The 22,915-nt window shown below is 48.9% G+C and overlaps 2 protein-coding genes across 30 annotated transcripts in view; one reads left to right on the top strand and one right to left on the bottom strand.

Annotated features, from left to right (window-relative positions):
• The window catches only part of TCOF1 (treacle ribosome biogenesis factor 1), a 37,639-nt gene extending 34,453 nt beyond the window's left edge, over positions 1-3,186 (top strand). For 21 of the 28 annotated variants that reach the window (XM_082726252.1, XM_082726245.1, XM_082726251.1 and 18 more), the window contains 3 exons: positions 1,163-1,260; positions 2,021-2,064; positions 2,719-3,186. In XM_082726252.1, the coding sequence (XP_082582378.1) occupies positions 1,163-1,260; positions 2,021-2,047 (125 nt within the window). In that variant the 3' untranslated portion in view covers positions 2,048-2,064; positions 2,719-3,186. The remainder of the gene's footprint in view (positions 1-1,162; positions 1,261-2,020; positions 2,065-2,718) is intronic. The other 7 variants (XM_082726253.1, XM_082726250.1, XM_082726243.1 and 4 more) reach the window with 1 other exon arrangement.
• A 1,108-nt stretch (positions 3,187-4,294) lies between these two features.
• Positions 4,295-13,141, bottom strand: CD74 (CD74 molecule). 2 transcript variants are annotated; one of them, XM_082726265.1, is made up of 9 exons: positions 12,784-13,130; positions 8,682-8,854; positions 8,394-8,473; positions 7,856-7,918; positions 7,086-7,181; positions 6,677-6,761; positions 5,650-5,841; positions 5,148-5,210; positions 4,295-4,892 (listed from the first exon to the last, which is right to left on the bottom strand). In XM_082726265.1, the coding sequence occupies exons 1-9, from the start codon at positions 12,858-12,860 to the stop codon at positions 4,882-4,884; spliced, it is 840 nt and encodes a 279-aa protein (XP_082582391.1). In that variant the 5' UTR covers positions 12,861-13,130; the 3' UTR covers positions 4,295-4,881. The 2 variants fall into 2 exon arrangements, with proteins under 2 accessions (XP_082582391.1, XP_082582392.1); XM_082726266.1 differs by lacking the exon at positions 5,650-5,841 and having other exon boundaries at positions 12,784-13,141.
• Positions 13,142-22,915: the final 9,774 nt, after the last annotated feature.

Here is a 22,915-nt window from a genome sequence, read left to right as displayed (position 1 = left end):
CAGCCGCAGCCCGGAGCAAACTCCTGGGCCCAGGCTAAGAGCCTCCAGTCAGCACGCAGTGGGCGGGGGACAGGGGCGCAGCGGGCACCAAAGGGAAAGACTGCCGACTGGTTTGTGTGGGGCCACGGGATGGTAGTGGCAGAGCCAGAGTGGATCCCGGAGCTCCTGGGCTGGCCTGCCCGGAGACGCAGAGAGGCAGCCACAGGGCACGGCCTACTTGCAGACCCCCAGTGCTCGCTTGCCGTGTGCTTCTGCTTCCTGCTTCCGTGGCCCAGGCACCTGGATAGCAGGTTCCCCTTGGAAGTCACGGTCACCGGCCCTTCCTGAGCTCCGCGCTAGACCCTGTGTACTGTGGAACCTCCTTTCATCCAGCCTTGTGTCTTCCATAGGTGATATTCCCGTTACGGTAGAATGTCACTTTTTTTTTTTTTTTTTTTTTAAGATTTTATTTATTTATCAGAGAGAGGGAGAGGGAGAGAGTGAGCACAGGCAGACAGAATGGCAGGCAGAGGCAGAGGGAGAAGCAGGCTCCCTGCTCAGCAAGGAGCCCAATGTGGGACTCGATCCCAGGACGCTGGGATCATGACCTGAGCCGAAGGTAGCTGCTTAACCAACTGAGCCACCCAGGCGTCCCAGAATGTCACTTCTTAAAGTAAATGTGTACAAGTTTTAAAACATGAGTAAAAGAAAAATAGTAATAGTCCAGGTGGTCCGTGTATGAGGCCGAAAACCATAAGGCAGGCCCATGGCCACTTGGACCAGTGTAGGTGGTTGCAGGCCTGGGGCCTGTGTTTTTTTTTTTTTTTTTTTTTTAAGGTTTTATTTATTTATTTGACAGAAATCACAAGTAGATGGAGAGGCAGGCAGAGAGAGAGAGAGAGAGGGAAGCAGGCTCCCTGCTGAGCAGAGAGCCCGATGCGGGACTCGATCCCAGGACCCCGAGATCATGACCTGAGCCGAAGGCAGTGGCTTAACCCACTGAGCCACCCAGGCGCCCCCTGGGGCCTGTGTTTTGATGGGTCCCCAGAGTGTGGGCAGCACTGGGGACCTGACATTGGAAAGAGTGGTTCTAGGATCCCTTGAGACCAGCCCTATCTCTTGACATTGACCTCCCCCACAACCAATGCTTCTGTTACTTAGGGGGTTTACTTTGTTTCTTTAGAAAAGAAAGACAAGGAAAAAAAGGAAAAGAAGAAGAAAGTGAAAAAGGCCTCAACCAAAGACCCTGACTCGCCATTCCAGAAGAAAAAGAAGAAAAAGGTAGCGTGAGTTCTTGAGCAGTCTCTAGCCAGGAGAAGAACCCAGACCTAGTCCCCAGGGTGAATGTGATCAGCCCCATCTCGTGTGTGCCAGACCTGGTCCCCACTCCATGCCCGTTCTCAGGGTCCAGGGGTTGGGGGCTTGTGAATTGTGACACACTGAAGATGGGTGGAAGGCAGGTGCCACCCTGAGGGGAAGGGACTTGTGTGTGTGTGTGTGTGTGTGTGTGTGTGTAGAAGCCATGGGAGTGACCCCCGTCTTTTTCTGTGAGGTAGAAGGATGTTCTTGGGACAGATAAAGAAAGGAGAGCCTCGAGGTCGGGGGCAGGGAGGCCAGCCAGGTAGGCTGAGGGGAGAGGAGACATTCCCCAGGATTTGTGTACCCCAGCCAGGGTTGTGTCCCCCAGCCAGGATCGTGTCCCCACTGCAGAAATACACCCCTCTGCTTTATGGGTTCCAAAGGCTGATCACCGGAATAGAGGGCCCGCCACACCTCACACGGGTCCGTTCTCGCTGTGGCCAGTGGAGCCTCAGCTGTGTTCTGAAAAGCTGAGCATTTGTTGGCTTCAGCCTCCTGGGCAAATGGGGCCCCATCCCTGCCCTTGGGGACCCCTGTATACCCAGTATCTGTTCTGGGGAGAGCTGTGAGTCCTCAAGAAAGAACCATCACATATGCTTCTGGGGTGGGCGGGGGTGGACAGCGTACGGGGTTGGCGGGGAGCTGCTTCAGGCACAGGAGCCTCTTGCTTGTCTCCTCACAGAAGAAGACAGCAGAGCAGACAGTCTGAGGGGCCCGCGGCGACAGGTATGCTTTGGGGCCCGGGGATCCCTGCCGACCTCCCCTTGTGGTGAGGGTGGGAGCATAGCTGGCCTGGTCGCAGGGCCCAGGCAGAGGGAAGGAGCGGGGACCTCAAGGTCCGTGGGGCCACTGAGGCGGTGTCAGGAACAGAGCTGCAGAATCAGAAGGATCCAGAATAGTGATGGCAGCCAGCAACACAACCCTCCCTGGGTATGGGCACTGGGGTAGTGCTGCTTTGCAGAGGAGGGTGAGGCTTGAGGTCAAGTACAGCTTGGAATCTCCCCACCACTGTTCACTTCCTCTTCCTTGTGTTCTTGTCATTTGAGAGCATTCCTCGTTGGGAGGAAGACGGTTTCCTCAGGATAAGCCATTCCGATGGAGCTGTGCTTCCAGGTGGTGGGGAATGGGCTGATGGGACCCCAGCAGACACCAGCCTCCCGGAAATGGCAGGGACCCAGAGCCCGCCTGGCTGGCAGTGAGGATTGAGTGAGGCGGGGCACCAGAGCGCTTGGCTGCGTTTCTGGGACCCAGTCCGTGCAAGTGTCTGCTGTGGCTCAGGCTTCTCCCCTGCATCAGAGACCCCAGGTTTTGATTTTATTTTTTTCTCTTTGGAGAAAATGGTCGGGAAATCTCACGTCTGGATGTGTTTCCTTCACCCAGGGATTTCCTAGCCAAGTGGCGACCAGCCCTGTGCCTCAGCCCTCTGCCCACCATGGGCTGGAACTGAATCTTTAACTCCCCTTCCTCCCCAGAAGAAGCCCGCCAGCCACTGTGTCCGCGCTGGCCGAGCAGTGAGCCCTGAGGGGAGTGGCGGCCAAGCGTCCAGCTCTGGGGACTTGCACTCACTGACTCCACGTCTGACTTCTGTCCTGACACAGATTGCTTCCTAGAGATGTGTACAGTATATATATATTTTTTTAAGTGACCTGCCCCTCTCCCTTCAAACCCAACAGGCCCAGAGGCCTTGGACTTTCCACCTCTGGGCCCTGCAGACTTAGCAAGGCCCAGCCTACAGCTCCTTCCACGTCTCTGGTCTCTGGCTGATGCAGAGGCTTTGTCCTCTATCAGTTTTCCCTGTTTGTTTGTGGTTTTTTGTAACAACTCAGAAAATAAAAGGCTTAAAGGAAAGGTGTGAGTTGCCAGTGCATGCGCCACAACTGTTTTGCAGTTGACTTACTCCTAGAAGGGAGAGTCTGGCTGACACTTGGAGGTGAACAAACCACAGCACAGGGTTGGCTCTTGACTACACACCAGGGCTCTGGGACACTGTGGTGAGTGGAATGGACAGGTCGCCAGAGAACGAGACTCTCCAAAGTGGCCTCTCCGCTGAGGAGGACCTCGCACGTCGTCACGGTTGTTGGGTTAGGGGCAGGCCAAGATCCAGAGGCAGGAAGTAGAAGAGGGGCAGTGGGGGGTGACCACCTTTGGAAGTTCGGGTGTGAGCTGGAGGCAGGTCTCCAGAGGTAGGACCATGGGCAGAGTAGGAGCAGGTAAACCAGTTAGGATTGAGTTGCCTTCGTGTTCAGATAACGAAGGTTCTAGAATGACAAAGGCAAGAAATGTATGAACTCCATAGCTACATCAGGGTGACACGTCTCCAGGATGTGGTGAGGGCAGCAGTGCCGTTGCCCAGAGCAGTGTGGAGCCCCAGGGGACAGGGAGCTTTCTCTCCAGGGCTTTGAGCCTTCTGCCAATGAGAGTAAGAAGATATGCAGGAGAGGAGAGAGCTGGGCAGAGATCTTAGAGACCTGGGTTGGCATCCGTCTGCACCCTTCTCTCAGGGCCCTGCCCCGTATTAGCTTCTCTCCCCTGCTAAGTGTGTTGGCCTAGAACAGGGGTCTGGTCTACGTAGGGCATGAGCTCCTGGTTCCCCACAGCCCCTGCTTCCTGGCAGCCTGTGTCACTGCCGTCCATCCTCACTCACGTGGTCCTTAGTAGGGAAGTGAAAACAGAGCTGGGGAAAAATGGAAGCTGGACCAAGAGGAACTTGAACTTAAACAACTCTGGGTAAGAGCCTATTTTTTTTTTTTTTGGAAGTAGAGTATGCCTGTGTGTTACCATGGAAACCAAGAGCGTCTGTGTCCAAAGTGCATGCCCGCAGCCTGGCCAGGCCCCACGGGCATCTGGGGTTGGGCTTCCTGGGCTATGCCCTCCCATCCAGACCACTGGATTCAAGGTCTCAGATACCTCCTTGGGGTCCATGAGCCAGATCCCAACAACAATCAGGAGCCAGAAGTGTCCTACTTACTACTTTTATTCTCAGAGCTGTGGCCCTGAGGGCCAGTGATAAGCTTGGCTGCACACAGGGAAGGGCTAGGCAGGGTGGGGGTGTTGTAAAGAGGCTGGTTCTTCTGAGTGTGCTGCTGGGGAGGGGAAGGGTGGCTCTTTCCCCCAGCTAAACAGGCTAAAAAGGCAAGGTCAAAAGGGCAGACATGTTGGGTATGGGGGAGCACTGTCTCTTCTCCATGCACCCTCCGGGTCATCCCTGGGCCTGGATCTTGGGGCTCCCATGTTGGAGGCTGAAGCTCCCATAGCACGTACCTCCTAGTCTACCGCCTTGGGCCACACGTTCCTGCTGATCGATGGGTCGGGCCACAGGGCCCTCCTGCATCATTAAATCTGTGTTCCCTGATGTGACTGGTATCTAAGGATGATGGAGAGCCAGGAGCCAGGGTGTCCCGGAAGGCGGCGCAGAGTGGGAGACAGTGAGTGTGGGAGCAGTTTGGGAGAGAAGGAGAGGGGCTAGGGTTGGGGGATGGAGGGGAGCAAGGAGGCAGTGGCCATGCAGGGCGGGCTGTGTGCTGGCGTCAGCGTCTGCTCTTCTCACACGGCCACTACAGAGAAGCAGCAGCAGGTTAGGTTTGGGGTCCCCTGTCATCCCTGCCCCTTTCCAGCATCCTGGGATCTCAGAGGTGAGGAGTCTCCACCCCTACAGGCCCTAACGGTGGTCGTCAGGTGTGAAAAGGATGTCCCGGGGAGGTTGGAGGACAGCCCACGGTCGTGCTATGCCGGCCCGCCGGCCCTGAGGGATTTGGCCTCCCCGGGGGATAAGCTGCTGGAGCCCGAGTGACCCCTGCAGGTGCCCTCACCTTGACCCAGGTCCTGCTTGGTCATACCCAGCCCGGATGACAGATCTTCCATGTCCAGTGGCTCTGCAAGGGAGCAGCAAGGCCGTGTGTCAATTGACAGTCCAACCTCCCACACCCATTGGCGAGGGGCCAGGGTTCTCCTTCCCAGCCTTGGCCACCGGCCTCGTGCCTGGTGGAGCAGGACTGTTGCTGGGTGTGCTCAGGGCAGGCCCAGGGAGGGAGTGATGACATGAGATGGGTAGACCTGTAGGACCTCTGGGTGGACCATGGGCCATGGCCAGCTGTGTGACGTTCACAGAAGGACAGAAGGACAGGTGAGTGAGTAGATGAGTGGATGTAAGGAAAGGAAGGACCAATGGACAAACCGATGAGGAGTGCATGGTAGGTGGATAAAAGGGCAGCTGGGGGCCTGTCCCAGGTGTGCCAGGAGGCCCTTCTCACGCTCAGCCTTCTCGGCCCTTCTGCTCCTTGGGCACGCCCTGGCTGAGTGGGCACTGCTTACCCCTGCAGTTACGGTGCCCACGGCTCCTGGTGTGGGGGACCTCGGTGCCGTTGGGGAAGACGCACCAGCAGTAGCCGGTGCTCCCATAGCACTGGAGCGGCTTATAGTTGCCGTTCTCGTCGCACTGGGGCCTGAATGTGCCAGGGTGGACGGCGGGGACGCGGCTGACCTCCTCCTGGCACTGGGTCAGTGCTGAAGCGACAGGCATGGTGAAGACATAGTGAGTGAGCAGACCCTGGGCCAGAGTCTCAGCAGAATCCACATAACCACTGCTGTGGGCCTAATGCCTTCTGCCCGGGTGGCTGTGCTCACTCTACCCCTGGCACCGATGGGGGAAACTGAGGCCTGAACCAACAAGGTGTGAGATCGAAGAGGGTGTGAATGGCCATGTGGCACACTTATCCTAGAACTTGGTGATTTCTTCGGACACTCAATGCCTATTAAAGTTAGGAATTGCTCCTATGATTCTTATTTCTGAGGAAAGCAATGGGCATCTCGGGAAGTCTGAGCCTCTGTTACTGAGTTATCCAAGTGCAAATGGGGCTTTCTTTGAGCACATTGTAGAGGGCTTCAGACATCAGCTGAGAGCTGGTCACAATGGCATCAAAGTGCCTTCTACAAATCTACGTTTAGAAAATCGTCCGGCCCATACTGGCTGTGTGAGCTTGGGGAGGTCCCTCTGCAGCTGGGCTCATGAGCCCTGCCCCAGCCCCCTCATGAGAGCCTGTGCAGAGTCGAGTGGAGAAGGTCACTGTGATGATATGTGATGGGATGTGTTGGGTCATTTTGCTCCAGGCCCACGTGTGCAGTGCCGTCCCCCACGACGGAGGTCATCCTCTAAGGGGAGTGCAGAGAAGCAGCCAAGCCCAGAAGGAACAGGCAGAAGAGACAGGAGGGAGAGTTAGAGACTGGGAGAGTGCCAGGGCTTGGATCTGGGAGTGCTCTAGGTCCTAACCTCTGCAGCTCCCAGAGAGCCCCGAGGGAGCTTCCAGAAGCCCTGGCATCCCAAGGCTCTCGCTCCGCATACCTTTTAGTGGAACCTCAGGCTTATTCTCCAGGGAGTTCTTGCTCATTTCGAACAGGAGCCACTGATACATCCAGCTCTCAAAGACCTGACAGGATCGAGGCAAGGGGTCAAGCTCCATAGCTTCCTCCAACCCTACCCAACTTTGCCCCTGGGGACAGATGTGGAGGGTCCGAGAGGGACCCAGCAGCCGAGTCCAGCTGTAGCTGAGTTCCTGCTTAGAGACCCATGGAGTTTGGTCGAGGTGGTTCCTCAGCTCCAAGCCCTCTTCATGGCTATGGCTTTGTTGGTACTGGCGCCCCACCTCTAGCTTCTAAGGTGGCCTCCCCGGCCCAGCCCTCGTGGAGCCTCTCCCAGCCCTGTCCTAGATGTCAGGGATGAGAGGGAGCCAGCGCAGGGGGTGGCTGCTGACCTTCCATTCCAGGGGCCCCATGGTGTTCTTAAGGTGTTTCAGGTTCTCTAGGAAGCTCCCCTTCAGCTTCGGGTACACCTTCAGGGGGTCGGTCTCCTGTGGGGTAGCAAGACAGGAAGGAAGGTCTAAAAAGCTCTCTGGCAGACAAGGTGAAACGTGCCACCCACCTTCCCTTGGACCTCTGCCATAATGGAGCCAAGGACAGGGGAGGCAGCAAGGGCCTTCCAGCTGCACAGCTGTACGAGCCCAGGGCCGGGAGTTCAAATTCCAGGCCTGGTCTTACCCATAACCCCCAGTCTTCCACTCCTTGCAGACCCCTACCCATCCTCCAGGTCTCCCTTCCTCAACACCCCCTCCACTATCCCCACTTATTTGGGTCCTCTGCTGCTTTCTCCTGCCTGTCCCTTATCACCTAGTCACTTGTCTATCTCCCATGTTAGCCTGGGACCCCCGTGGGGTTGAAAGCAGAGTCTGATTTCTTCCCAGTGTGAGCCCAGAGCCTTGCACAGTGCCTGGTACAGAGTAGACATGCAGCAAAAACTTGGGAAGGAAAAAACGGGCATCTTGAGCAAGTCACTTCTGGGCTTTGGGCCTCAGATCCTCCATCTCAAACACTCAAAAAAGTGGACGGCAGGGCTAGACTACAGATGATGCTGAAGGGCCACACTGGCGTTCTTTCGCTAATCCAGTGAGTCCAAAATGGTGCAGGCCCTGGAGCACAGTGTCAGGGGAACTTGGGTGGGGAGGCAGGGCCATGGCCAGGCACTCACCAGAAGCACATGCATCACGTGGTCCTGTGTCATATTGCCATACTTGGTGGCATTCTGCAAGGGCTGTGGAAGGAAAGAAAAGGGGGTCACCAGTACTGACCCACAGAGGAGGGGCCCTGGAACAGAGCCAACGCTCCAGGTCTGGGTAAGAGGCGGGAGTTCCAGGTGCCCCACAGGAACAGGCCTGTCTCCACTACCCCGCGAGTAGGAGCCCAAGTAGGAGAGCTCAAACAAGTCACTTCACTGCATCAACGTCCTTAGTGGTCAGATCTGCATAAGCTTTTCTGCCCAGGGCACTGTGGGCAGCGGATTTTTTCGTGACAGAAACATCACCCACTTATGACAAAAAGGAGGCGGCTGTGAGATGCGCTGGGAAACGAGAAGCCTTTCGTAAACATCCCAGGGATGGACTGATGAGGCTCTTTCCTCCCCCTTGAGTGGGCTTTTGCTGCTCAGCTGTCGTCCCCTGTCCCTCAGCACCTGCCCTCCCCATGCTAGATGACACCTCCCTGTTCTACTGCCCTAAGGTCGTCCTTACCTCCTGGAGCAGGTCTGGCATGGGCAGTGCCTGCATCAGCATGGGGGTGGCAGCCCTCATCTTGTGCAAAGGCTTGGGAGCTGTGGGGACAGGAGGTAGAGTGTGGGTGTGGTCCCGGTGCCCAGGGAAGAGAGTACTCATCTTGGGAACCGAGATCTCCAACCTAGTGAGAAGGGGCTGGAATCCCAGACCCGAAGGAGAAGAAAGTGGGCCCAGGTGGGGGCAGGGATGGGGTCTTGAGGGAAGGATGGTGGGTGGGAGAGGTCAGGATGGAGGTGGCGCACGCACGTTTGGGAAGCTTCATGCGCAGATTCTCCAGCTGCAGGTTCTGTGATGTGACGGTCAGCTTGTCCAGCCGGCCCTGCTGCTGGTACAGGAAGTAGGCGGTGGTGGCCTGGCCAGCCAGGAGCAGAGCCACCAGGACAGAAAAGCCTGTGTACAGAGCTCCTCGGCTGCACTTGCTGTTGGGGGGAAGGAGATAGGTCAGGGCAGGGTCCACAGAGGTGGCTGGTCCAAGGACTGACTGAGAGCAGAGGAATGCCCCCCATTTCCGTCAGCTCTGCCACCCCCTCAGCTACCCCTAACACACCCCCCTACCTACCCAACCCCTGCAGTGAAATCAGAGAAAAGGGAAGGAAGTGGGCCTTGGACAGCAGAGCATGTGGCCCACCTGAAAACGAGAAGTGAAGCCTTGACATTTTATTTATTTATTTAAAGATTTTTTTATTATTTATTTGACAGAGAGAGATCACAAGTAGGCAGAGAGGCAGGCCCAGAGAGAGAGGAGGAAGCAGGCTCCCTGCTGAGCAGAGAGCCCGATGTGGGGCTCCATCGCAAAACCCTGAGACCATGACCTGAGCTGAAGGCAGTGGCTTAACCCACTGAGCCACCCAGGCGCCCCCCGAAGCCTTGACATTTTAGGAGCAGGTTGGGGCCAGTGGAGGAAGTCAGACAGGAGCAGAGTCAGACCACCCCCTCTGGGGACACATCCTCTGCCCCATACTCTCCTTGGCTTTGAGCAAGTCTCTGCCATTGTCTGGGCTTGCCATGTGGGTGCCTCTCACCTGCACAATTCTAGGATTTGGTGGTTTCTTCTTTGAGGTAAGATCTGTGACCACCTACGTATTTCAGATGGCACTATCCACCAGGGTAGATTTCAGTAGGAGTACGGTGCCTGAGCCTGTGTGACTGGGAGAGTGTCTCACATTCTCTAAATGAATTGGCTGCACAGGGCTGGGTGGCCAGACCTCAGATAGTCCTTGGAGCTGTTGGGCTTGGTCTTGGGAGCACATGAACATGTCACAGTTTAGGGAATGTAAGGATTCTGCCTCAGGACCCTGAGAGCTCCTGGCCCATTTTCTCCCACCTCACTGGGGTGGGACTACCAGAACCCCACTAGAAACTGTCAGTCTGTCACTGTACCCTGCTTACTCTGGGAACCAACAAGGACAGTTTAGGAAACTCCAGGAGACCCTTCTGCCTAGTAACTCATGACATCACATATATAGTTCATTTTCATTGGCTCTTTGCTTGCCAGTTCTCTGCATGTTCTGGGCCAAGGTCCAGCCCAAAAGATTGCTGTTCTGTTAGGATAAAGCAAAAACCCCATGTGGGGAAAAGGAGGAGACCAGACAGGAGTGGAAAACAAGTACTGCTTCTTGGCCTTTTCCAGAAACAGGGGTGGCCTGGCTTCTGTGAACGTCCACCCAAGGATGGGTCTTGCCTGGTTCAAGATCTCCAGCTCGTCTCCATGCTCACCCCTTCCACAACCCCACACGCAATCCAGTCCCAGTTCTTCCTTCCACTGTACCTTCTCTGAACCTCAGTTTCTCAGAAGGCCAAAGAATCTACACGGTCATGTTGGAGATGAGACCTGGCGTGGAATCCTGGCTCTGCCACCCCCTTAGTTCAGGGAGCAGGGGCAAGTCAACCCCTCTGAGGAACTTGAGGTAGGAATAGCTACTTAAAGAATTGCTACATAAAATAAGATCATGAGAGTAGGAGCGCCTGGGTGGCTCAGCAGGTTAAGGCTCTGTCTTTGGCTCAGATCATGATCCCAGGGTAGTGGGATTGAGTCCCATGTTGTCGTAGGTTCCCTGAGCCTGCTCTCCTTTTCTCTCTGTCGAGCACTCTCTCTCTCAAATAAATAAAGTCTCAAGACAAAAAAAAAAAAAAAAAAAAAAAAAAATCATGAGAGTAAAGCTCTTGGCTCCATACCTAGGGACAATTAGCACTGAGTATTCTCAGAGGAGTTAATAGTTAACTTTAGCATCTGGTTTTCTTCCTCTTTTTGCCTCTTGAATGTGGATACCCTGGTTCTGGCTGACTGCCAACTCTTGCCACCACTCTCTTCATTTCCTTCTTTCCATTGCCTCCTTCTTGAATGAAAAATAATAATAATAATTGGCTGAAGTCAGGAGCCAACCAGAGCTAGCAGGAACCATGATACAAATGTTGCGAGGCAGAAGAGTTCACAAAGGGGTCTGAGGAACAGGCTCAAGCTGGAATGGACCTAGCACACAGGACTGGGGCCATTTTTAGAAGCAGTCCCTGAAGGAAAGGGAAACCAGGCAAGGATTTGAGGAGGGGGCACCCTCTCTGTACACTGAGCTTGCACAAGGTCTGCAACTTACTGGGTGGCCCTCCCAGCCCTCTCTGAAAGTCCTGCCTCTACAAGGAGGCCAGACGGTAGAGCCAGCTCACACTTTGAAATCAGGCTAGTCCTGGATTCAAATTCTGACTCCAATACTCACTAGCTGTCATAACTCGGCAAGCTGCTAACTAATAAAGCCTAACAACGTCTCAATTTTCTCTTACGTAAAAAGGAGCTAATAAAAGTACTGGACTTATAAGAGTTAGGGTTGGGGCGCCTGGGTGGCTCAGTTGGTTGGACGACTGCCTTCAGCTCAGGTCATGATCCTGGAGTCCCGGGATCGAGTCCCACATCGGGCTCCCAGCTCCATGGGGAGTCTGCTTCTCCCTCTGACCTCCTCGCTCATGTTCTCTCTCACTGTCTCTCTCTCAAATAAATAAATAAAATCTTTAAAAAAATTAAAAAATAAGAGTTAGGGTTGGATTTAGCACGTAACTCATCATAGAAATTACCCTGGCTGAGGACTGGGGACAGGTAGTCAGTGAAAGGGAACTATTAGCATGTCTCATTGCTTTTATTATTACTGAGACCCAATAAGAAGTAGCAATTGTCTAAGTCCCATATGACAACAGCAGAACTTAGACCAGAATCTAGCCCTCACAGGAGAGTCAGCCCTCCTAGCCCTGGAATTCTTTGGGATTTTTACAGGCATGCTCTATGGTCTATATCTGGTCACCACTGTCCCCTAGAATGCAGTTCCTCATGATATCTCTGAGTGTCTCTCCAAAAGCCCTTTCTGCCTGGCAACAGCTGGCATCACAGCTCTGAGTCCCTATAATTTGTAAACTACTTTTTTTTTTTTAAGATGTTGAAGTCATCTCTACATCCAACATGGGGCTCAAACTCACAACCCTGAGATTAAGAGTCATGCTCTACAGACTGAGACAGCCAATCGCCCCAATTTGCAAATTACTTTTTGAAGACTGGGGAGAGTAGGGCTATGGGGTAGCTGCATTCTAACTTTCTTTCTTTTCTTTTCTTTTCTTTCTTTCTTCTTTCTTCTTTTCTTCCTTCCTTTCTTTCTTTTTCAGGGAAACACCTGGATGAAACAATGCTGGGGCTGGGGAAGGGGTCCTGGGGTCCCCTGGATGGTTGCGCTGGCCCCTTGCTACAAAGGAGAGGGACACAGGCAGGGCATGACCCATGTCAGCCTTCATTCCCTTCTAAAAATTTAGCCAGAAGCCCTCCCCCCACCCTTGTCTTTTCCTGCCTCCCCCCAGCATCTCTCCGGTAATGGCAGACATGTCCATCTACTCTACAAACACCGGCAACTACACCTCCCTGATAAAAACCCATACACCTATCCGTGGTGATTAGGGAGAAACTCCACTGTGATGAGCAGCTTCTACCATCCTCTTTGAGAAACTCTGGATCCATAACATTTTCCAAATCTAGTCCAAGGTTTCAAACCCAGGATTCACAGTTCACCTTCAGGCGGTTTGTGAAGCCGCTGATACTGTGTGATAGTCTAGGGGGAGAATTTGCGGCTGTCTTGAGATTTTGAGAACAAAAGTGTATCATGCAAAGAAATTTAAAACCCCTGCCCTGGAGAAGCGCCCCCATTTTACAGGAGGGAGGACAGAAGCCCAGAGCAGGCCAGAGACTTGCTGAAAACCACCCAGAGTCAGGGCCTGGACCCATCCCCCCATGGCTCCCTGTCCAATGCTCCCCCTGCAGCACCCAGGCCTGTCTGTGTGGTCCAGGATTTGTGTGCTCTCTCCTGCAGCTCACACGTACCTCTCTGGGGCACTGGGGCGCTGGCCCAGCATGGGCAGCTGCTCATGGTTGGAGATAAGGTCGCGCTGGTCTTCCATGGTTCTGGCCTCTGGACTTCCCCACACTTCCTGCTGCTCTTGCTGCTGCTGCTGCTGCCTCCACCGGTGCCTGGGTGTCTGGGACCCTGAATGCCTAGCTTACCTCTTGAAGCTGGAGCTGAGGAGGAATCTGATTTGTCCACCGGAGGCTACTCCGCCCACCTGGTAAAAGTGGAAGTGAAAACCACTAAGCTGGAAATACCCCCCACTTGGGCAAAGCTGCCTTAAACAGGGCAGGATGGGGAGGCGGGGGCTCCCCAGACAGGTAGAAAGGCCAGCATACTTCCATTGGCTGCTCAGGGCCCTCATCACTTGTTTCTGGGCAGACCTGTGGATTCACAAGGCACTTTGGATATTGTGAGAAATGGGCAAACATTCACTCCCTAGACAGGAAATCACTTTGAAACAGAAAATGCCTTTGTCTCCCCTGCTCCCCCACTGATGAGTGGGTGCAGAAGTGTGGGGGGGTGATGGGCTCCATGTTCCCCATGCTCCCTTCTAACTTGAGGATTTTATGAACCCACGTCCACGGTTCTAAGGCTCTGGTACTGACATTTGCTGCCACTTACTAAACTTTCCTTTGTGCCAGGCACCGTATTAATTGTTTTACATGGTTTGTTTCATTGAATCTCTACAGCGACCCTTTGAGGCCTGTTATATTTTATATATAGGTAGGGACATTTATAGGTAGGGATACTGCGGCTTTGAGAGGCTCTGTGCTTGCTCAGGATCAGGCATCCAAGAAGTGGGGAATCCCTGGTTTTAACCACTCTACTCTTACGCATGAAGTCCAAACCATGTGGTTCAAATTCAGGGCAGTGGGGGCCTCTGCAGAGGGCCCGGGAAGGGTACCCAAGGGAGATTTAACTACGTTGGCCAGGTTTCATTTCTTACTATCTTGTGGCTTACCTACCATATTTGTTTTATTAATCTTTATGTCTTTTGTGTATTTCAAATTTTACATTAATTTTTTTTAGTAATTTATAGTAGTTTTTAATTTAAAAACGTTGTGGTCTGGGCACCTGGGTGGCTCAGTTGGTTGGGCATCTGCGTTCAGCTCGGGTGGTGGCCCCAGGGTCCTGGGATTGAGTCCTGCATCAGGTTTCTGCTGCAAGAGGAGTCTGCTTCTCTCTCTGCCTCTGCCTCTCTCTTTCTGTCTCTCGTGAATGAGTAAATTAAATCTTTTTCAAAAAATTAAAAAAAAAAAACTTTGTGGTTTGAAGATTCAATGAGTCTTAGATTTCAAGAATAAAGGGAGATAGTGTACATATTTTGAGGGGAGGGGGAAGACATGTCCTTCAAAGCACCAGACCTGAGTTCAAATCCCAAGTCAGAAAGACCCTAGACCCATGACCTGAACCAGCCCCTTGACCTGTTATAGTCTTTGGAAAGGAAGGACTATTAACACTAACCTTGCAGAGATGTTAGATTAAATAAGCATTTAGCCCAGAGCCTGGTACTACCAGAGATGCTCAAGAAATGAAACTGTTACTCAAATATTTAGCAGGTATTTTCTAGATAACAAAGACCAGTAAAATCATGTATCCAAACAAACTTCAGCACAAATGTTCATAACAGCCCCAAACTGGAAACAACCCAAATGTCCATCCACAGGTGACTAGATAAACTGTGGTTTATCCATACAATGGAATACTGCTTAGCAATAAGAAGGAATGAACTATTGATACTCATACTACCTGGATGAATCTCAAAATAATTGTGCTATACGAAAGAAGCCAAAACAGAAGAGTATATACTATGTGATCCCATTTAGATAAAATTCTAGGAAATGCAAACTAATATACAGTAAGAAAAGAGATGAGGATGGAGGTCGGATGGTGCAGGAAGGGACAAAAAGGAAGGAGGACTAAGGGGCAGAAAGAAACGGTGGGGCATTATCTGGATTGTAGAGCTATTTTCATGATGTATGCATATGTCAAAGCTTGCCAGATTGTGCACACTAATATGTAAAATTTAGTACGTGTCAATTATAACTCAATAAAGCTATTTTTAAAGTAAGGCTTTTGAAAGACATTTCTTTTTATTATTTTCTTTTTTTAAAATTAAAAAAAATTTTTTATAAACACATAATATATTTTTATCCCCAGAGGTACAGGTCTGTGAATCGCCAGGTTTACACACTTCACAGCACTCACCATAGCACATACCTTCCCCAATGTCCATAACCCCATCCCCCTCCCCTCCTCCGCCCCCAGCAACCCTCAGTTTGTTTTGTGAGATTAAGAGTTACTTACGGTTTTTCTCCCTCCAGATCCCATCTTGTTTCATTTCTTTTTTTTTTTTTAAGATTTTATTTATTTTTTAGAGAAATGGAGAGAGAGCACAAGTAGGCAGAGCAGCAGGCAGAGGGAGAGGGAGAAGCAGGCTCCCCGCTGAGCAGAGAGCCCGATGCGGTGCTCTATCCCAGGACTCTGAGATCATGACCTAAGCTGAAGGCAGCCGCTTAACCTACTGAGCCACCCAGGCGCCTCTTGAAAGATGTTTCTTAAAAGACAAGTGCCAAAGAAAAATAGTGTGTGTGCTTCAAAGATCACTATTAAGAAAGTGAAAAGTCAGCACATAAAATAGGAGAAAATACTTACAAGTTATATATCTGATAAGGATCTAATGTCCAGAATATAGAAAGAGGTGCTAGACCTCAAGAGTCACAAGACAACCTAATTCCAAACGGGCGAAGGATTTCAGATTTTTCTCCAAAGATGTGGAAATGGTCAATAAGTGCGTGGGAAGATGCTCCCCATTGCTAGTCACCAGGAAAAAGCAAATCAAGGCTTCAGTGAAGGGCCACTTCATACCCAGTATGATGGCTATCATCAAAAAGATAATAACACGTATTACCAAGATGTGGAAAAAGTGGAACTGTCATTATTGCTGGTGGGAATGTAAAATGGTGCAGCCAAGTTCCTGGCTGGTTCAGTCCGTAGAGCATGAGACTCTTGATCTCAGGGCCGTGAGTTCGAGCACCATGCTGGGGATAGAGTTCACTTTAAAAAAATAATATAGTTCAACAACTTTGAAAAACAATTTGAGAGACGCCTGGGTGGCTCAGCTGGTTAAGCAGCTGCCTTCGGCTCAGGTCATGATCCCAGCGTCCTGGGATCGAGTCCCACATCGGGCTCCTTGCTCCGCAGGGAGCCTGCTTCTCCCTCTGCCTCTGCCTTCCACTCTGTCTGCCTGTGCTCGCTCTCGCTCTCTCTCTCTGACAAATAAATAAATAAAATCTTTAAAAAAAAAAAAAGAAAAACACTTTGATAATTCCTCAAAAAGGTAAACACTGAGTTACCATGTGACCCACTAATTCTGCTCCTAGATATCTACACAAGAGAAATGAAAACATACACCCCCACACAAAAACTTGTATACAAATGTTCATAGCGCCATTATTCCTGGTAGCCCCAAAGTCAAAACAGCCCAATAGCCATCAGCTGATGACTGAGTGAATAAAATGTGGCATGTCCACAAAATAGAATATTACTTAGCCATAAAGAGGAGTGAAAATCTCAACAGAACTGTTGTTTTTTAAAAACAATGAAGTACTGATTCATGCCACAAAATGTTTGAATTTAGAAAACATTATGCTAAATGAAATAAGCCAGACATAAAAGGCTACATATTGTATGATTCTATTTCTGCGAAATGTCTAGAATAGGCAAATCCATAGAGACAGAAAGGAGATTAGTAGCTGCCAGGGGCTGGGGGTGGGGAGGGGGCAGGGGAGGGGGTATAGAGAATGCTTGTTAACGGGTACAGGGTTTCCTTTTGGGGTGATGAAAATATTCTGGAATTAGATAGTGTTGATGGTTATACAACTTTGTGAATATATGGAAAACCACTGAGTTGTACAATTTTATAAGCTTGAATATTGTGGTGTGTGAATTATAGCTCAATTTAAAAAAAGATTTCTTGGTAAGGATGGCTAGAACACACATATAGCTTTGCTTCCTCTCTCAAATGACTTTTTTTTATGTAAACTATAAGGACAAAGAGGACAGAAGAGAAAACAGCAGCAGAATTTTGGAAGCTGTAGAGCATATAGACTAGTGGTAGATCCCACAGCAGACCCCAGAAAGCTAAATCCTAAAGCCACAGCTAGAAAAGCCAAGAAGCTACCTATTTACATGGCAGAACAGGCTCAGGAACTGGGTTATTAGGCAACTGGGTGGGCGTAAAGGTGGGGCTAAAAAGAAGAGGATTGGTTGCAGGTCGGTTTATGAAACAGTTGGATATTCCCACTTCCTCTCCCTCCCCAAGTACACCTCCCTCTCTGCGAGGACTGGAAGTTTATCCCCAGGCATAGTAAAGGGCATGGGCTGGTACTAAAGCTGAGAGTCCCAACCTTCTCTCCCTCCCAGTTCCCAGAATGCTAGAAGGTAGGGTCTTTCCCTCAAGATAATACATGGAAAGATCCTTCTTTGGGGAACATGACCATACCAGGAGGAATGATCTAAATATACTAACATTGGGGGTTCCCCACTGGACAGATAATGCTACAGGGAAGCCCTCGATAAGCCCTACTCATGGATCACAGCTTCCATTTGGTTTTTTAGATAATCAAAGATCATGGAACATCTGAAGAAAGCCTCCAGCATAAAAGAGAATGAACTAAACAAATAACCAGACCTCAAAAAAGCACCATGGAGGAAAGCAAATGGGCATGAATAGCCTTAGGGATATAAAAGATGCTCCTGCTCCTGTACCCAGGAAACAAGAATAGGATGCTATAAAGATATAGGTGCTGTTAGAAGAGAAACACAGCTATTGAAGATTAAAAGTACAAAGGAAGACACTAAAGTCAGTAGATGGAAGATAAAGTTTTTTTTAATATCTCAGAAAGATAAAATTTCCCACAAGGATAAAAAGAAAAATCTAAAAGAAAAGAAAAGAGAATTAAAACCGATCTGGGAAGCCCAACAGCCGAATATCAGAGTTTAAGAAACAGAGAACAGAGAAAATCAGGGGGAAGAAATCATCAGTGAAATAACTCAGTGCCATTTCCAGAACTCAAGGACATACATTTCCAAACTGAAAGGGCCCGATGAGTACCAAGGAAAAGGCATAAAATAGTTTCAAACCAGGGGATATCATGGTTGAGATTTCAGAAAAATAAAGACAAGGATTCCACAAATTCCAAATTTCCAAAAAGGAAAAAAAAAAAAATACAGAAACCCAGGAATCACAGTGACTTTGGACTTCTTAGCAGCAACCCCGGAAACCAGAAGATAATGGAGCAATGCCCTCAAAAGTCTATGGGAGGGACGCCTGGGTGGCTCAGTTGGTTAAGCAGCTGCCTTCGGCTCAGGTCATGATCCCAGCGTCCTGGGATCGAGTCCCACATCGGGCTCCTTGCTCAGCAGGGAGCCTGCTTCTCCCTCTGCCTCTGCCTGCCATTCTGTCTGCCTGTGCTCGCTCTCCCCCCCCCTCTCTGATAAATAAATAAAATCTTTAAAAAAAAAAAAAAGTCTATGGGAAAATGATTTCCACCCTAGAATCTTTACTAAGCCAAATTATCAAATACAGGAGGGTGTTGTTAAGATATTCTCAGACATTCAATATCTCAAAAATGTTCCTTTCTCAGAAAGCTTCAGGAAGTAATGTTCTACCAAACTGAAGTTGACTAAAAATAAGAGAAGACCTGGGACAGGGGAAACTGAAATTCAGTTCGTGAGAGGGAACCGGGATTGCCAGGAGGGTAGCGCACAGAAACTCTAGGAGTTAAACAAAACAATTACATTGGATCAGGCCCAAAAGTTCTGAAAGACAACTCCGCAAGACAAACTTGATAGATATCTAATATGCCTGGATGTACTGAGAGGCAATTTAGATCATTTTTGGAGAGTATAAGATTAAATTATGATCATTTCATAGAAAATTAAGTAAATGAAGGAACGAACACTCATGTACCATTTGTGGGAACGTGAACTGGTGTAGCCATTCTGGAAAACTGCATGGAGTTTCCTCAAAAAGTTAAAGATAGAACTAACCTAAAATTCAGCAGTTGCACTACTACGTATTTACTCAAAAAAGGCAAAAACACTAATTCAAAGGGATACAAGCAACTTTGTTTATTGCACCATTATTTACAGTAGCCAAATTATAGAAGGGGACCAAGTGTCCATCAAAAGGTGATGGATAAGAAGATGGAATGGAACACAATGGAATATTGTTCAGCCGTAAAAAAACCTGAAGTCTTGCCATTTGCAACAACATGAATGGAGCTAGAGAGTATATAATACTAAGCAAATAAGTCAATCAGAGAAAAGCAAATATATGATTTCACTCTTGGTAAAATTTAAGAAACCTATGAAAATGAGCAAAGGCAAAGAAAAAAGAGAGAAAGAGAGAGGGAGACAAACCAAGAAACAGACCCCTAACTCTTGAACAAACTGACGGTTACCAGAGGGGAAGTGGGTGGGGGATGGGTGAAAGAGGCTATGGGGATTAAAGAGTACCCCATCATGATGAGCCCTGAGTGATGTACAGAATTATTGAACCACTATATTGTACCACTGGAACTACTATAATACTGCATGTTAACTATACTGTAATTAAAATAAAAAACCTAATTTTAAAAAAAGAAAGAACATTAAATAAGTGAAAAATCAAGACAACTATTAAGTCTTGGGAAAACAAAAGTTATATAGGAAATGTAGAGTAATCCTCGTACACTGTGTGGTTCAAATTGAATGGTATACACACAGTCATAATACGGTGAACACTGAAAGTTGATCATACATAACCATCCACACCACGGAGACGTAAGGGAGGATGAGAGGACAGAAAGAGTGACACGGAGGGACAGAAGAGGAAAGAGGGCTCAATCTTCCTCTTCCACTGTGAAAAACCAACCAGATATTGTTTAAAATTGAAAAATCGGGAAGTAATACCAGAAGTTATTCAGAGATACAGAGATAAATAGCAAAGGAACTGGCTAAAAAAGTTTGAAGCAGTATAAAGAGGAAGGTGAGGAAATGTTATTTTTCACAGCAAGCCTTATAGAAGTATTTGATTCTTTAAATATGTAAATTTGTAGCTTGGATACAAAGTAAAACTAAATTTTAAAATCAAGAAAAAAAAATGCATCAAAGTCAATTGATTCTAAGCTGATTGTGACAGCAAAATGGCAGCCTAAACACTTGCCCTTGTGAAACCACCTTAGGTCAAGCGGAGGATGACCCCAAAAGTCAACCTAGCCTTGCCCAGAAGAGGCTGTAGACTAATTCCAGCCAGGAGGGTGGACCCCAAGACCCAGTTTCCCCAGGATGGGTGGGAGAGGGCTCCCTGCATCTTCTCTAAAGGAAGAAGTCCCAAATGTCACAAAGGCCCCACTGCCCAGTACAGTTCTGTGCCACCCATCTCTCCTTGCATGGGGAAGGAGACAAAGTAATAGAAAGTAGAAAGGCTTGGTATCTAACACATCCTTAGAGAGATACAGGGTTAAGGTAGAATTTGGCTCCCCCATTTTTCATATGGAGAAAGTCTGGCTCAGAAAGGGGAAAGGAACTGGCCCAAGGTCACACAGCAAGGTCAGTGCTGAGACTGGCCCCTGCAGTTAAACAAAAGAGCTCTGGGGCAGACTTCTCACATCCAAGTTCCCATAGCTGGATCACAGGGCAGAGGAAAAGAAAATACAGATAGGTGTGTTGGAGACATCTTTTTTTCCAGAAAGCAAGGAAGTGCTCGGACTACTGGGATTTGTCAGAAGGATTCAGGAGCTTGGGCAACTGTGTGGCTCAGTTGAGAGTCTGACTCTTGATTTCAGCTCAGGTCATGATCTCAGGGTCATAAGATTGAGCTGAGTCAGGCTCCACACACAGTGCAGAATCTGCTTGAGATTCTCTCTCTCCCTACCCCCTGCCCTTCCGTGATGCTCGTGCTCTCTGTCTAAATAAAAAAAAATTTTTTTAATGGAACCCCTTTAAAAAAGAGGAAAAAGAAGGATCCAGGATCAAACTTGAATGGGCACCTGCCACCCAAATATGGAACAATTCCAGAACCAATTAAAATAATTTACCTTGCCTCTTTGGAAGAAACTATTCAATCCTAATCGATAAAGAAAAATTCTTCTTTACAGAAGAATGTCAGAAAACTAACAGAAAAGAAAAGATAGAATTAGAAAATCACCTTTTTCTAAGCCCGGTGTAATAGCTGGTTCAGGCAAGGGTCACCAATGGATGCCAAAACCATGAGATAAAAGATTGGAGAGTGACAGGATATCCACACACTGCAGTATCATCCCGAAGGTCCCTGCTGATCGCAGAGAGGGAAAGGCACTTTACTGCTGTCAATACCAAGTGATCAAACAGTATTGCCAACAGTGGGGCAACCTGACGTTATGTTTCCTAATGGGGTATAAAACTCAGCATCAGCCGGGAAATATCTTTTCTAAAATTCATTAACCTGAATCTACCTTTAAAACTAAGTTCCAGGGCGCCTGGGTGGCTCAGTGGGTTAAAGCCTCTGCCTTCGGCTCAGGTCATAATCCCAGCGTTCTGGGATCGAGCCCCGCATCGGCTCTCTGCTCTGTGGAGAGCCTGCTTCCTCCTCTCTCTGCCTGCCTCTCTGCCTACTTGTGATCACTCCCTCTCTCTGTCAAATAAACAAAATCTTTAAAAAAACAAAAAAAACCCTAAGTTCCAGTTTACAGTAATTAAAGGAGTAGAAGAACAAGTGAAATGACAGCATGAGGAAATAATCCAGGGACAGTCTGCAAGACAGTGACTGTTACCATCAAATGGCCAATGCCATGAAAAAGATATGTGTGTAGACAGGGTTTTATATTTTAAAAGATTGAAGAAATGTAGGGGTGGAGCACCTAGGTGGTTCAGTCGACCAAGTGTGTCTCCCTTTACTCAGGTCATGCTCCCAATGTCCTGGAACTGTGCCCTGCATCAGGCTTCCCGCTCAGTGGGGAGCCTGGAACTCCCTCTCCCTCCCTCCCCACCGCTCATGTACTTGCTCACTCTGTTCTCTCTCAAATAAATAAATAATCTTTAAAAAACAAAGAAAGAAATGTAGGGGAGCCTGGCTGGCTCAGTCAGTGGAGCATAGGACTCTTGATCTCAGAGTTGGGAATTGAAGCCCCATGTTTGGTGTAGAGATTATATAAAAATAAAATCTTTTTTAAAAAGATTGAAGAAATGTAATAACAAGATGCAATTTGTGAATCTTTTTTTTTTTTAAGATTTTATTTCTTTGTCAGAGAGCACAAGCAGGGGGAGCAGCAGGCAGAGGGAGAAGTAGGCCCCCTGCTGAACAAGGAGTCCAATGCAGCACTTGACCCCAGGACCCCGGGGTCATGACCTGAGCTGAAGGCAGCCACTTAACCAACCGACTGAGCCACCAAGGCATCCTTGCAATTTGTGGATCTTGACAAGATTCTGGTTTGAAAAGAAAAGCTACAAAAGGTATTTTTGAGAAACTGAGGAAATGTGAATCTGGATAGAATATTAGAGGCTATTTGGGAATTACAGTTTTTCTTAGGTGGGATAATAGAATTTTTGGCCATTAAGTGAATATTTCCTTTTAGGCGCTGAAGGCTAAATGAAATACTTGGAGGTGACATGACATGATGTTTGCATCATATTTTCAAATGGTTCAGAAGAAAGATACAGAGAGATATTAGATAAAATTAACAATAGTTGACTATTGTTATGGGTTTAGGAATGATCACTTTTAGGGGCTCCCGAGTGGCTCGGTCATTAAGCACCTACCTTCAGCTCAGGTCATGATCCCAGGGTCCTGGGAAAAAAGGCAATTGTACACAAATCCTATACAGGCACTGTGCTGGCTGCTAAGAAGACACTACATTCCCATCACTGTTAACACTGACACTTGTGAGGACAGTGGGCTCTTTCACAGCATAGACACATAATGTGTGCTTTTTTTTTGGACTTTCTCAGTAATTATCAAAAGTTGTTTGTTTGTTTGTTTGTTTGTCTGTTTTGATAGGAAAAAATTCCAGCTCTACCACTTACTAGATTTGCGATTTTAAGTAGATTACTTAATTCCCTTTTGCCTCCATTTCCTCATCTGTA

Source organism: Mustela nivalis (genome assembly GCF_964662115.1).
Source record: "Mustela nivalis genome assembly, chromosome: 3".
NCBI lineage: Eukaryota > Metazoa > Chordata > Mammalia > Carnivora > Mustelidae > Mustela > Mustela nivalis.
This window is presented reverse-complemented; position numbering and strand designations above follow the sequence as displayed.

Coding starts and splice junctions, on each gene's coding strand:
- CD74 (XM_082726265.1), bottom strand. CDS start 12,860: ATGGAAGACCAGCGCGACCTTATCTCCAACCATGAGCAGCTGCCCATG. Junction 8,855..12,783: donor CGCCCCAGTGCCCCAGAGAG/GTACGTGTGAGC, acceptor TCCCCCCAACAG/CAAGTGCAGCCGAGGAGCTC. Junction 6,762..7,085: donor TGGGGCCCCTGGAATGGAAG/GTCAGCAGCCAC, acceptor CGATCCTGTCAG/GTCTTTGAGAGCTGGATGTA.